Source organism: Bos indicus, chromosome 13, assembly GCF_029378745.1.
Source record: "Bos indicus isolate NIAB-ARS_2022 breed Sahiwal x Tharparkar chromosome 13, NIAB-ARS_B.indTharparkar_mat_pri_1.0, whole genome shotgun sequence".
NCBI classification, from domain to species: domain Eukaryota; kingdom Metazoa; phylum Chordata; class Mammalia; order Artiodactyla; family Bovidae; genus Bos; species Bos indicus.
Genome location: NC_091772.1, coordinates 8,752,270 through 8,767,268, shown reverse-complemented (window position 1 = coordinate 8,767,268; position 14,999 = coordinate 8,752,270). Strand labels below are relative to the sequence as shown.

The 14,999-nt window shown below is 39.0% G+C and overlaps 1 protein-coding gene across 2 annotated transcripts in view; it reads right to left on the bottom strand.

Annotated features, from left to right (window-relative positions):
• MACROD2 (mono-ADP ribosylhydrolase 2) overlaps positions 1–14,999 on the bottom strand; it is a 2,314,515-nt gene that overhangs the window by 971,170 nt on the left and 1,328,346 nt on the right. For both annotated transcript variants that reach the window (XM_070800713.1, XM_070800712.1), the window contains exon 6: positions 4,503–4,624. In XM_070800713.1, the coding sequence (XP_070656814.1) occupies positions 4,503–4,624 (122 nt within the window). The remainder of the gene's footprint in view (positions 1–4,502; positions 4,625–14,999) is intronic.

Sequence of the window (14,999 nt, the reverse complement as noted above, 5' to 3'; positions counted from 1 at the left end):
ATGGACAGGGAGCCCTGGCGTGCTGTGATTCATGGGGTTGCAAAGAGTCGGACACGACTGAGCGACTGATCTGATCTGATTATTAATGATTATGAATAAGATTATACCACTAGTTATTAACAACATTAATACTTTTAGTTGCCTAAATACAGTATCATGAGCTAATATAAAATATATACTGGCCTCTGTCCCAAGTACCTGGCACAGAGCTCCTGGAGACTTTGTAATTTCTGAGGTGACAAGGCCACTGGGACACCCCTTGTTCTAATATTCGTCTTTGACTCCATGCCTGACACAGCGCTCCTAAAACCCTGGCAAATCTCTAAGTGATGAGAGCATCAGGAACATCTGTTGTTCTCCTGAGTTGACCCTGAGTGGGCTTCTGGATGACCTGTGGATGGAGGCTGGTCACCAGAACTAAGACATGATCAGAAGCTTGGGATTTCCATTCCTATCTCTCATCCCCCAAACAGGGGAGACCGGCTGGAAATGGAGCTAATTATTGATTGTGCCTATATTCCCAGTTGGTGCTAGTGGTCAAGAACCCGCCTGACAATGCAAGATCCCGCCTGACAATGCAAGATCCCTGGGTCGGGAAGATCCTGTGGAGGAGGGGATGGCCACCCACACCAGTACCCTTGTTTGGAGAATCCCACAGACAGAGGAGGCTGGCAGGCGACAGTCCCTGGGGTCTCACAGAGTCGGACACGACTGAAGCGACTTAACACGCAAGCACGTACCTCTGAGTAAGTCTCCATAATATCCAAATAGTGCAGGTTTGGGGAGCCTCCCAGTGGGCGAACACATCCAGGTCAGGCGGGTAATAACCCACCCCAACCACACGGGGACAGAAGCTCCTGCACTCCCGACCCACCCAGACCTAGTCCTGTGTATCTCTTCATCTGGCTGTTCAGCTGAATCCTCTACCACGTGCTCTGATAAACTGGTAAAGGCATATACGTGTTTCCCTGAGTTCTGTGACCTGTTCTAGAAAATTAACTGAACCCAAGAGAGGGTTGGATCATTGGACCTTCCAATCTATGGCCAGTAGATCAGAAGTACAGGTGATAACCTGAGCTTGTGACTACTGGCATTTTAAGCTCACATGTGTGCATCCGCGTTTGTGCGTAGGGCGGGGGAGGGCAGCAGTCTTATGAGACCTGGTGCTTAATTACTCTCTGGGATCTGAGACGATCTCCAGGTGCACAGTATCAGAACTGAGTTAAGTTGCAGGGCACCCGGGTGGTGTTGCAGAGAATTTCTTAGCATGGGAAAAGTCTCCATACATTTGGTGACCAGAAATGTTGTAAGTGACATGATCTGTGAGAGAAGTAAAGGAGACTCAACGGAGAAGAAACTCACACTAGGGAAGAACATGATTTTTCTCTCCACAGGAGGAAGGAAAAAACTGAGATTTTCCTTTGCAAATATACTAACTGAACACTTCACGCTAATTTATTTCTGTATGAAAACATCAAGAAATGATATGATGATGTCTAGAGGTCTGGTCTTCCAAATATGAAAGCACAAATGTTCTCAATCTCTTAAACCTGCCAAATTATACACTATGAAAATACCTTACATTTAAAGTAACATTACCAAATACTTTTATAGAGAACTATATTATCCAGTTATCTTACATCCATTATTTCAACTGATCCTCATAACAGCCTCTGATGTAGACAGTAATGATTTACTGATTCTTTGCATATAGAAACTGAGGCTACAAATATTGATGTGACTTTTCTATGGTCACACCAAGATGATCTGATAAATGAGTTTATGAGAAATTTTCTTTAGTATGCATATAAATGAACTCAAGTTAACTTTATTTTCCAGCTTCCCAACCAAGATTTTGATATCAAACATTTCTCTCCATCTGTAGTGATGTCTATAATGTAGAAACTTGTACAATAAAAGATGTGTCCAGTATGATAACTTTTCTAAAAAGTTTCCATTTCCCCCCGTATGACAACAATTTGATGATATTAGCACCATTACCTTTTTAATGATGGCCAAGAACATGACACTCAATATAAAGTAGAAAGTTTCATTTCCTCCTTCAAGAAAACAAAGTCAGTCAGCTACCACGGAGAACATTATGGAGGGTGTGTGAAATACCAAAAATAGAGTTACCACAGGGTCCAGCAGTCCCACTCTTGGGCATATATCCTAAGAAAACCATGATTTGAAAAGATACATGCACCCCAATGTTCACATGTGATTTAAAATAACCAAGACAGGGAAACAAGCTACGTATCTGTCACCAAGTGTATAGATAAAGAAGAAGCAGTATGTATATACAATGGAATATTACTCAGCCATTAAAAAGGATGAGACAATGCCATTTGCAGCAACATGGAGAGACAGTTTATCATATTAAGTGAAGAAAGTCAGAGAAAGACAAGTACCTTGCAATATCACTTATACACGAAGTCTAAAAAATGTGATACAAATAAACTTATTTATAAAACAGAAACAGACTCAGACACAGAAAGTAAACTTATTGTCACCAAAAGGGTGGGATAAGGTAGGAGTTCGAGATTAAGAGATGCGCACTACGATATATAAAATAAACAACAAGGTCTTAGTGTATAGGACGGGGAACTATATTCAAAATCTTGCAATAACTCATAATGGAAAACAATTTAAAACAAATATATATATATATATGGATCACTTTGTTGCTTGCCTAAAACTAGCACAACATTGAAAATCAATATACTTCAATTAAAAAAAGAAAGGAAGGAAGATAATTTTTTATTTTTAGTACGAGACAAGGTATTTGATGGCAACTCCAGTCAACCATGCAAGAATGTAGTGATTAATTTAGCTGGATATTTTCCTTCATATTTTGCTGATATTTCCCATCTACATTTACTAATACTGGAATGACTTCACTTAAGTGCCATCACCTGATAATTTTATCCAAGTAACATGCAATTAACCCCTCAAAATCATCATCAAATGCATCAACGTAGACCTAATTTCAATATCGGGACAACTAGCGTGTCACACTGTAGGGTATCTGAAAAGTTAATTTAACTTAGTCCATGCTTCTTTCACTGTTTACTTTGCAGTATCAAGTAGAGTAACTACTTGATAAGACGTGATTATTTTAAGGTCATAATAGTTAAGAGATGTTTAGTTTTCCTGTTGAAAGGGTGAGTGCGGCTTATATACTGGACTAGTCTCTTCTTACTAGTTTCAAGGAAATTATTACAGATGCCAGTGAATTTGTTAGTAAATTCTCTTCAGGTCTCAGGGATCATATTTCCCAAATTGGAAACTTCTATACATATCCATTTTCCCAAGCATTTCAGTCCCATTTGCCTCTTTTAATCAAAAAGCTATATTATTGACAAAATATTAATTATTCCCAGAATGTTCAGGCTGCTTTGATTGTTGTTATTTTCATGTAGAGCACAAAATGAGTCAACTGGTTTGGTAGCTTGCTTTGCATCATTCTCTTTGAACTTCCACTTTCTCCTCTAAGATAGAATAGGGTCTTATTAATTCACTTGCAAAGAGAAACATTTTTTTAAATCAAAGGATGAAATGAAATATCTAGCTCTGTTAACAAGGAGGAAAAGATGTAAAAGGCAGCATAATTGGCTTGAAGAAAGTCTTCTTATTTTAAGCAAACCCACTAATGTTCATTGGAAAAGGCCCTTTATAATCATAATAATTCACAAAAAGTACAGTGACCATCCAGTGTTATCTAAATGTGTCTGACCCTCAATGCTCCTCATGCAAATAATAAAATCACCATAAAACCACCACTTCTGTGAACTTGCAAGGAATACTGATCCATTCAGCCTGTTAAGAAGGCAAGTGTTTATCTTCCTGCCCCATGATTTCAGCAAGGTTATCATCTATCTGAAAAACCCAAGGGATTCTGCCCCAATTAACTTACTATTGTGTATTTACACTCTCATTTTTCTCATAGTGTTATTTTCCTGGTGTAATTGAGATGTAATAAATGTAGGGCATGTTACAAAATAGAAGCAGGTGAATAAACACCTCCAAATCCAGCTAGAGAAGACCCCCTTTCATCTCAGCCTACTGCTATGGGAAAAGATTGGATCCACATTTTCTGAACTCTCCCACCTAAATGTAGAAGGGTAAAACGTAGAAGGGATGTGGCATATCCAAGTACAGAGCATTAGTTTAGGATGACCAAAATCAATCTAAAAGAACAACATCTTTCAAGTTAAAACACACACACATTCATGAACATTTTCTTCAAAAGATAATGACAACAGGGAGAAAATAAATTAGATGTGATGGTTCCAGTTCTGGGATGCTATCATCTTAAATTCAAAATAATTAAGCAATTATGTCAGACATACAAAAAAGTGGAGTCATGATAACCAATAGGCTGTCTCACTTCCTAAGCTGGTTAAACTTAGTTTTCCGAATAACAGAAATTATTTGTGGACAAGATTGATTTCCAGCATATAAAGGCTGAAAAGAATAAGAAATAGCGTAAAAGTACTTACAACTGATCGGATGTTATTTTCTTTCACCAGTTTCAGAGATGATCTATAGCACTTGGCAAGGTCTTCCTTGTGGGAACCGTTAAGGTGGCCTCTGGCGATTGGCCCCACGGTGTGGATGACATCTGTAAACGCAAAAGGAAGGAAAAATAGGGTAAACAGGAAATTTTCACTTTTCACATAACCGTTGCTTTATTTATTTTAGGTATTTGTTCTGGAGTTTAGAGACAAGCAAGCTAAGAAATGTTGATGATGCAAATGCTTGTCTGGTAAAATATTTTAGATACCATAGCTTTTTAAAGTAGGCAATATTCCAGGAAGTTGATAATTATGTAAAGGAATCCCCTACCAGTAAATTGTTCTATTGTTATTGGTCAGATCCAAGCATAACAAATTATAATGTAAGATGTGAATAATTGGTACACTGCTGCTGCTGCTGCCGCTCCCCCGTCCCTGGGATTCTCCAGGCAAGAACACTGGAGTGGGTTGCCATTTCCTTCTCCAATGCGAGAAAGTGAAAAGTGAAAGTGAAGTCGCTCAGTCATGTCCGACTCTTAGCTACCCTATGGACTGCGGCCTAACAGGCTCCTCCGTCCATGGGATTTTCCAGGCAAGAGTACTGGAGTGGGGTGCCATTGCCTTCTCCAATTAGTACACTGGCAAAAGACAAATCCTCAGTATGAGATAAACAGAAATAATTGCCTACAAAGCATTCTGAATTGACATAGGAAGGAAGAACCAATGTTACATATCACCTTGCATACAAGATCATAGTGTCAGACATTGTAAAAACTATAAAGAAGGGCAAGTTTCTGAAAAAGTCAAAAAATATAATAATAATAATCCTAAAAGTAATCATTTTAAAATATCCATAGCAATTTACAATGCAATCTACCAATGCTCACACACATAAGATATGCTGGGGATATTAGTTCGTAATAATTCCCTAACTTCTAGTTTTCACTATAGTAAATCTCAAAAATCAATGTATACCTCTCAACCTCTATTTATATTTAAAAGACAATATTTAATGTTTTTGCTTTTGCATATAAAACCAGCCATTCTGGCACACATAAACATTTAAATTTAGGAATTTAATGAAATAGAACCGTCCTCATTTTAAGTCAATAAAGATAGTAAGAAAAAAACTAAATTTTAATCCAAATTACTTGAAAAGGCCTTTATTACTCCTGCTTCTCGGTCATATCTGTTAATCTGGATTATCAACTCATTCCATTGATGTGAATAACAAGAACTGATCAACTTTGATGAAAAAGATAAATTTAGTCTTCTATCATTAGAATATTATAATGAAATGAAATTACTTGCTTTGGCTAATTAGTACCAGTCAATTTCAAAAACAGTAAAAAGAATAAGAACACTTTACTAAAATACAGCTATGGAATAGTTAATGGTTTTAAACTGCATATGAAATTTAAACAGTGGAAGAGAAATCAGGAAGACAAAAATCTTTGTTGATTGTCTGCTAAATGTCAAGAGTATTATTTGATGTTGAGAAAATCCCCAAATGTTGATTTCAACTTTTAACAGCTTTAAACAGTATTTCAATCCTTGTTCAGATAATGCTGACAATGACATCTTGTGATCAAAATAGGCAGAAACCTTATTAGTGAGTTCATGCAGATGTTTATTTCAGACAAACCTGGTTTTAAAGTGAGAACTGCTATGATTCAGAAAGACAAAATAGAGGGAGATTAGGTTAAAGACGCTTACTCCTTGGAAGGAAAGTTATGACCAACCTAGATAGCATATTCAAAAGCAGAGACATTACTTTGCCAACAAAGGTTCGTCTAGTCAAGGCTATGGTTTTTCCTGTGGTCATGTATGGATGTGAGAGTTGGACTGTGAAGAAGGCTGAGCACCGAAGAATTGATGCTTTTGAACTGTGGTGTTGGAGAAGACTCTTGAGAGTCCCTTGGACTGCAAGGAGATCCAACCAGTCCATTCTGAAGGAGATCAGCCCTGGGATTTCTTTGGAAGGAATGATGCTAAAGCTGAAACTCCAGTACTTTGGCCACCTCATGCGAAGATGTGACTCATTGGAAAACACTCTGATGCTGGGAGGGATTGGGGGCAGGAGGAGAAGAGGACGACAGAGGATGAGATGTCTGGATGGCATCACTGACTCGATGGACGTGAGTTTGAGTGAACTCTGGGAGTTGGTGATGGACAGGGAGGCCTGGTGTGCTGTGATTCATGGGGTCGCAAAGAGTCGGACACGACTGAGCAACTGAATGGAACTGAACTGAACTGAACTGAGGTTGTATTTAGCATAGGCTTGCATGCACGCGCGCGCGCACACACACACACACACTAATGTTTTTTTGTGTAATAACAAGAATTGTAACATGATTGCAACATGATTTCCCAAAGCAGGTAAGATATGGGTTTAAAGTGAAAGTCGCTCAGTCGAGTCTGACTCTTTTTGTCCCCATGGACTATACAGTCCATGGAATTCTCCAGGCTAGAATACTGGAGTGGGTAGCCTTTCCCTTCTCCAGGGGATCTTCCCAACCCAGGGATCGAACACAGGTCTTTTGCATTGCAGGCAGATTTTTTACCAGCTAAGCCACAAGGGAAGCCCAAGAGTATTGGAGTGGGTAGCCTATCCCTTCTCCAAATGATCTTCCTGACCCAGAATCAAACCCTGCATTGCAGGTGGATTCTTAACCAACTGAGCTATTGGGGAAGCCCCTTGTACCTATATTTAAAGTTTTACCATGATTTTAATATGCAAACTGAGTCCAACCTATCTTATAAGTGGACATGTAGTACAAGATACATCTTGGGTATCTCAGTTACCAAAGAATATTAGACAGTAGTCAAGAATTTTTAGAGATGAAAAGGACAGTATGGAAAATTTAATCCATTCTTCCCTTGCTCAGTGGATCCATAGGAGAAGAAATTATGCCCAAAGTCTCAGATCAATATAGGGAGACACATTGTCACAAAAGCAATATGACTGTGAATTAACTTTTCTCAATACAGCTGTTTGTTGAAGGCAATAGTGTACATTTGTATATATACAGTTTTCCATGCTTACCGTGAATTCTATTCCTTTAGCCTCATACTTTGTATACATGCAAATTCTCATTGGCTATCACTATGCAAGGAACTACCCTAAAACTTGGTAACACATTTTATCTTAACAAAATCTTCAAACAAAAACATGTTTTCTTAACAAAAATCACCACTTGATTATTTTAATGACTTTTTTGGATCAACAATTCTGAAATGGCTCGGCTGGAGGGTCTGGCAGGCATGGAGCCCCAGGAAGAGTCATAGTTACGCAGCAGCTAAGGCTGAGCAGGGACTCACCATGGGGGCCGGTTTGGGTTTTCTCATGAAACCTCAGAACAGTCAGATTGCTCACGGGACAGCGCAGGGCTTCAACACCAAATGCCAGAACTGGAAGCTGTGTCATCTTTTCTCTCAGCCTTGGGACTGACAGTGTCATCATCACTGTACCCTGATTGCTTACAACTGTCACAGTTCCACCCATTTCAAGTGGACTGTGGACATGTTTTAAAATGGGCACAAGGAAGGATTCCCCAGACACCCAGGGCTTTCTTTGGAGTTAGCAGGTTTATCAAATACGAAGTCTTGAGGTAGATGAATAAGATATCATAGGAAAAACTGATATGATTATTTCCATGCAGGTGTTCATGAAAACAGTATGGGGGTCCTTCGGAAAATTAAAAACAGAATTACCATGTGATCCAACAATATACTTCTGGGTATTTATTCAATGGAAAGAAAAACATCCCCAATAGATATGTGCCCCTCCGTGTTCACTGCAGCACTGTTTACAACAGCCCAGCTGGTAGCTCAGCTGGTAAAGAATCCACCCGCAATGCAGGAGACCCCAGTTTGATTCCTGTGTAGAGAAGATCTCCTGGGGAAGGGATAGGCTACCCACTCCAGTATTCTTGGGCTTCCCTGATGGCTCAGATGGTAAAGAATCCGCATGCCTGCAATGCAGGAGACCTGGGTTTGATACCTGGGTTTGGAAGATCCCCTGGAGGAAGGCAGAGCAGCCCACTCCAGTATTCTTGCCTAGAGAATCCCCATGGACAGAGGAGCCTGGTAGGCTACAGTTCTTGGGATTGCAAAGAGTCAGACATGACTGAGCAACTAAGCATGGTGCAGTTCATTGATATAATCAAAGTTTCCAGTGATGGATGAATGGATAGTATATATATATGTATATATATATATATTCCATACACAATGGAATACCATTCAACCATAAAAATGAAGAAAGTTCTCCCATTCATGAGAATATGGATGGAACTTGAGGACATTACGCTAAGTAAAATAAATCAGAGAGAGGAAGACAAATACTGCACTATCTCACTTATATGTAGAATTTTTAAAAAGCAAACAAACAGCAATCTCATAGACACAGAGAACAGATCGGTTCTTGTTAGAGGCAGGGGACAGAAAGGAAGGCATGAAGTGGATGAAAGAGGTCAAAAGGTACAAACTTTCAGTGATAAACAAGTTCTGGGAATATAATGCACAGTATGGTGACCGCCGTTGATAATACCATATTGTATATTTGAAAGTTGCTGAAAGAGTAGATCTTGTAAGTTTTAATCAGAAAAAAGAAATCTATTTCCAGTATGAAGTTCTCAGACATATTATTTTAATAAGTCAACTGCTGATTTAATTTTTAAAAAAATCAGAACTAGAGGAAGATTGAATATGAAATTAATATGCTTACTAATTGCAAATACAATCCAATTTTGAGCTCACAGAACACCTGTAGCTCCTAGATAGAACTGCCTGGCCCTGCACAAATTTTGTTTTTTCCTCTGTCTCAAAATCTGGCAGGAACTTGTAGGCAAATGAGAGGGCAGGGATTACTGTTACAGAATCAGCATTATATCTCCCTGTGAGCCATGACAGTAATGCTGTTTCCCTGAAATGTCTGGCTCTGCATTCCAGAAAGGAAGAGCAGCCTTTGTGCACTTGAAGCCCTTTCTTACACAACTGAGGAAAGTCAAGAAAACGGTGTGATCTGCACATTTCATCAGCACTTCAAACGCAACTCCTGGAAGAGGTATGGAAAACGAGATGGCAGGCCCGTGCGTGCTTTATCTGACTATAACCTGTGGCAAGACAAATGAGCCTGTTTTTGCTCATCTATTTCTGAAATCAATCAGCCTCTAAATCAGCTCTTTTGTTTTGAAGCTATAACCACCACCTTGTGTTCCCCCAGCTTGTTCTACCCTGGGAAATTAGTCTCAAGTCCATAGAAAAGGAGGGTAGGATGGAAGGTCTGCTTTGAAGGGGATGCCGGAGGGAGCCTGCTTTCATTTCCAAATGTGTAAATTGAAAAATGTGCAGGTGGAAGGCCAAATAAATATTGAAAGCAGTAGAATCATTTACTAAGATTCGATCAGACTTCTGCTTGATAAAACAAATGCAGCAAAAACATTCTGTGAAAAAATATTAGCATAATGAATTTTGAAACAAATGAGGGAACCTATATAGGTTGCTCTCATCGTTTTCCATTTGAGAAGCAACTGTGCCACGTTCAAACTGTTAATGAACAGTCAGACCAGAAGTAGAATCAATTACACATTGCTTTCATTCACTCCATTCTTGTATTCATAAGCATAATCGGTCCATCTAACTGACTGCATAATGATGCCATGCCCTGTCAGTCATATTCAAATTGCATGAATTTTAAGAAGAAAACCAATGCATGGTATTAAATTGATTTTCTTTTCTAGAGCTACAACCACAAAACCAAGCACTAAAAGTATTATTTGCAAATCTTATTGGCCAATTTATATGATAAGCACCACCAATCTATGACCCAAAACAGAATACTTGAAGTTCGGTTAACGGGAAATTGAATTACAACCTGATAGCATTACAAAGTAAACGCTGCCTTTTCTTTCCATATAGGTCAATGTTTTTCATATCCACATTTTCAAAGCTTGTTTTTATTATATTTCAAGAAACAATCAATTGTCCATAAGATGTTCCTTTTCAACCTACAGCAGACATCAGTGAGATTGTGTTTCAGCTTCAGCACATTTCCAAGTTTGGATTATTCTCGTACTCATTTCTTCAGGTACATGTTTGATTTCTTTCCATGCTCAGAAAGACTAGTCATACAGCTCTGTGCATGGGTTTGGGATAAACTAGCACTTACAATGCTATTTTCTAGTCTATTTTCCTTTGAGTCTGTGAGTTGAGCTTGTTGTCTTTGTTTGTTTTCCCCTTCAATGTTCTTAGTTACAAAGGACTTCTAGTTTATTTCTCTGAGCCTTCTTAGATCTCTGTGTCTAGGATTAAATATACAGTAGCTAAACACCATTTGCACTTTACAGCTGATACGGACACACAGAATACACTGTCAAAACTTGAACTAGTACACTCAATTCATTTTCAGGCTTGAATCCCATTTTTACGTGGAAATAAGATAGCATTGTTTGGGGCATCTTGTATTGACAATGTTTGTGCTTCACTGACTTCACAGTTGTGAAGTTTTAAGCTTAAATTGTGAGGATCAAGTCTTAAAATAGTAATTGAGCACTTTCTACCAAAAATGTTATCCTTCAGATTAAAAAGAAGAAGAAAGAAGGGGCAAAGCCCATTTGCAATTTGTTACCAGCTCTCCTTCTTCTGCCAAAGATTTATTTTAGGTCAGTCCTAATGGGACTGTGTCCTCTTTCAACCAGACACCTACCCATAAGGGTCTATTTGCAATAATATAGATTGCATTTCTATAAAACAGATATCCTATGGTCAGCCATTTATAGGATCTTTGAGATTCCACAGGATACTGTGGGCATATTTCCAACAGAGAGAGGTCTCAGAGAGACTGTGGGAAGCTGAATTTTCTGCAAAATTCCAACATTTCCACCATCATTTTAGAATGAACCAAAAGAGAGCACATCCTAGAAGGAAGTGAGTCAAATACATGGCATTTGTAATGTTTGAATAGCAGGGGTTGAGAGGAGGTAAGCCGACATAGACAATACGAGTTTTTCAAGGAAAATAATAATAAGGCCTTTGTTCCAGTTCAAGGGATAGGCAGCCACTTGCAGCTTTTTCAGAGAAATGTAAAACCAGTACTTTATTAAGACGCAAAGGGAAAGTGGGCTTTAAAAATCCTATGTAGTCAGTAACAATAAATGAATGTCAGTCCCCACTGCAAGGATGTCTCCACACATGCAGAATCTGGGCTGGGACTCAAGTGCCAGAGGAGTCAACTTGCTTGCTTGTCACCAACCTTCCTTTTCAGCTCCCTTGCCACCCCACGTCTGGACAAGAAAGATTTTTTGCCGTCATTCCCTCAGTCATTAATTCTATCCTTTATTCAATGAATAAATTCATGAAGTGCCAGGTACATAAGGCAACTGCTCTACGCACTCACAACAAACAGCTTGTGAGCTTTTTCTGACTCCACATCTTTCCTGGTATTGAGAAAGCCCCTCCACTTTGCCTCTCAAAATCCTTCCCATCCCATGAAACTAAAAAAAAAAAACAAAAAAACAAAACCTGACCTTCTTTGAACTAAATTGAACTCATTTCTCCTCTTTTGGTCTCCAATATCATTTATGTTTGACCATTTACTTGACTTCTAACATGAACATTTCTGTACACATGACTAAGAAGATTCCATCAGTCAGAGCTCTTCAGTAACACAGCAAGCATTCTGCCATAGGAGGCAGGTGATTTCCTGTCATCAGAGGCAATCAAACATGACTACATATGCATCGAGTCCTTCTAACTCGGATGCTATGATCCTGTGTTTCCTGGCTTCACATATAAACTCTGCTTCCACTGGAGAAGACATGACCCATCTATGCCTGAGTCTCCCACAAAGCCAAGAATGCTATGGGAACCGTTGCCTAATAGATAATTAGTGAATTTGTGAGTGGTTCAATAAAAGTTGGCCCAATGTAATCAATCTAACCAGAGATGATACACTGGATTAGAGGAAACAATGAGGTGGCATGGACAGTCTGGACTGAGCAAGCAGTGGAATGTAGTTCGACTGGTTCAGATCATTCAACACTAATTTTTATAGAGCTGAGAATCTGTTTCTTCACAGAACGACTCAGCAAAGCGTCATCAAAGATTTCCTAATAACTGGACTACAGACAAAAAAAAAAAAAAAAACAATTCTAACACCATCACACTTTTTAATAAAAGCTAAAAGATTCTTCCCAAAGACTTCCAACAAGAAAAAATGTGTAGTGATTTTTTTTTGCCTTTTTCTGCAAGAGATAATTAAATAAATGCATTTTAAAAACATGTCACTTCCCTCATCTGCATATGGTTCATTTTAGAATAACTTGGCTTTGTTCTAGAGATTGGTTTTGGCTCTCAAATCACAAAATGGAAAATTACAGACTCTCTACATGTCTTCTCAAAAACTGAATGGGATCACTTTTCACATTTCTTTAAAAAGTGACATTTGGGTATAATAAACACACCTTTCCATCAAAATAAACCAAACTGCTCCCAGAGCTCAGTCCATTCATAAGACAGTGCTGGGCTACAGCTACTCCATACCTTGATAATTGTGCTCTCTTTTGGGTTGCACTTTCATGGTCTACTCATCCACAAGGTTCCACATCTAATTATATAGAGGAACGTTTGTATTTAGAAAAGACAACTGAGGACAGAACATTTTAAGAGATTAACATCGATTCTAGACAGACCCCTCAACTCCCCACTTGTGTCCCTCACAAGCATCCTATCTACTTTTTGCCTATCAAAAAAAAAAAAGAAACACATTGATTCTAAAAGAAAGAATACATGGAAATCTGTATACAGAGAAGTTGCATTTTTCACGAGTTCCCTTATACAAATTCAGTGATATGAACAAGGGGTTAGCAGCAGTGAAAATGACAAATGTTTAAATAGTAAGGGCAATTTCATGAAACATTTCCATAATGAGTGTCTGCTCTCGTATGAACATGAAGTTACATTGCTGGACCCCAGGAATGTCACCCACTTCTCAGATATGATTGGTGCTTTGTGCATAATAGAATCAGTTTTCAAACTTTTTGGTTTCAGGACTCTATAAAGTCTTAAAAATAACTGAGCACCTGTGAGAACTTTTGTTTTGGTGGGTCATATCTATCATACGGGGCTTCCCTGGTGACTCAGTTGGTAAAGAATCTGCCTGCAATGCAGGAGATGCAGGTTCAATCCCTGGTTTGGGAAGATCCCCTGGAGAAGCAAATGGCAACCTAATACAAGTATTCTTGCCTGGAAAATCCCATGGACCAAGGAGCATGGCAGGCTATCGTCCATGGGGTCGAAAGAGTCAGGCATGACTTAGTGACTAAACCACCACCACCATATATCACACAAGAAAACAAAAGGACATTTACGGTAAACTATCAGGAAAATGATGCTATCACATGTCAGCTAACTTCTGGAAAACTGCACTGCACACTCAAGAGACAAAGAGAGGGAAAATGCAAACAATTTCTGAATATTATTATGCACATGGAACTGACCTCACAAATCCCCTGAAAGAGGTATCCTTAAACCACACTTTGAGAATTGCTACACTAGAGTTTGTTGCTATGCAGATGTAGTAACTAAATATAAATAACGCCACTTCTATGGAAAATTGACACCATTAACTACTGTACCTGGTTCTGAAGTTTGAAGAAGCAGTGATCTCTTTCAGTTCTATAGGGGAAAACTATATGTACTGGACTTGTTAAGAAATGATACTTCTCTGCTTCAACTTTTGTATGAGTTAAGGGATTTTAAAAGAGTAATCTTGCATATGTGTGTGTTAAGCTGTTCGGTCATGCCAGCACCATGTGACGCTATGGACTGTAGCCTGCCAGGTTCCTCTGTCCATGGGAGTCTCCCGGCAAGAAGACTGGGGAGGGTTGCCATATCCTCCTCCAGAGGATCTTCCAACCCAGCGATCAAATCTGAGTCTCTTAAGTCTCCTGCATTGGCAGGCAGGTTCTTTACCACTAGTGCCATCTAGGAAGCTCAAAAGAATAATTTTAACTGAATGCAAAACTGTCTTTTGGGTCTAAAGTATCTCAATCTTAGAACCTAATTTCTCTTTCCACTTCTGTGAGATAGTGATCAGATCATCTCTACTTGCCAACATCTTTTGAATAAAAAAGCTCTTGTTAAATAAGCAGCTTGCAAGGACTCAAGAAGTCTAAGATGACTTTCAACTGATTTTAGCAGAGAATTAAATGGCAGACTCAGCTTTTTAAACACAAATTCTCCAAGATAACCCAGGATAAAGTGGAGAGGGGTCCTTTAGGATCGTGCATTCCCAAGAGAAGTCGTGACCACGGTTTCCTTCCTCGTACTTCCTTCATCATAGAATGAGTTGGAAGCTACGGAAGGGAAGGAAACCAGCTAACATTAAGCCAGATTGGAAGGAATGAGAAAGGGACAGACAATTCAAGAAACTTAAAGGTTCTGGCCAATTTTGATGATGGTTTCAATGTGGATGGGAGA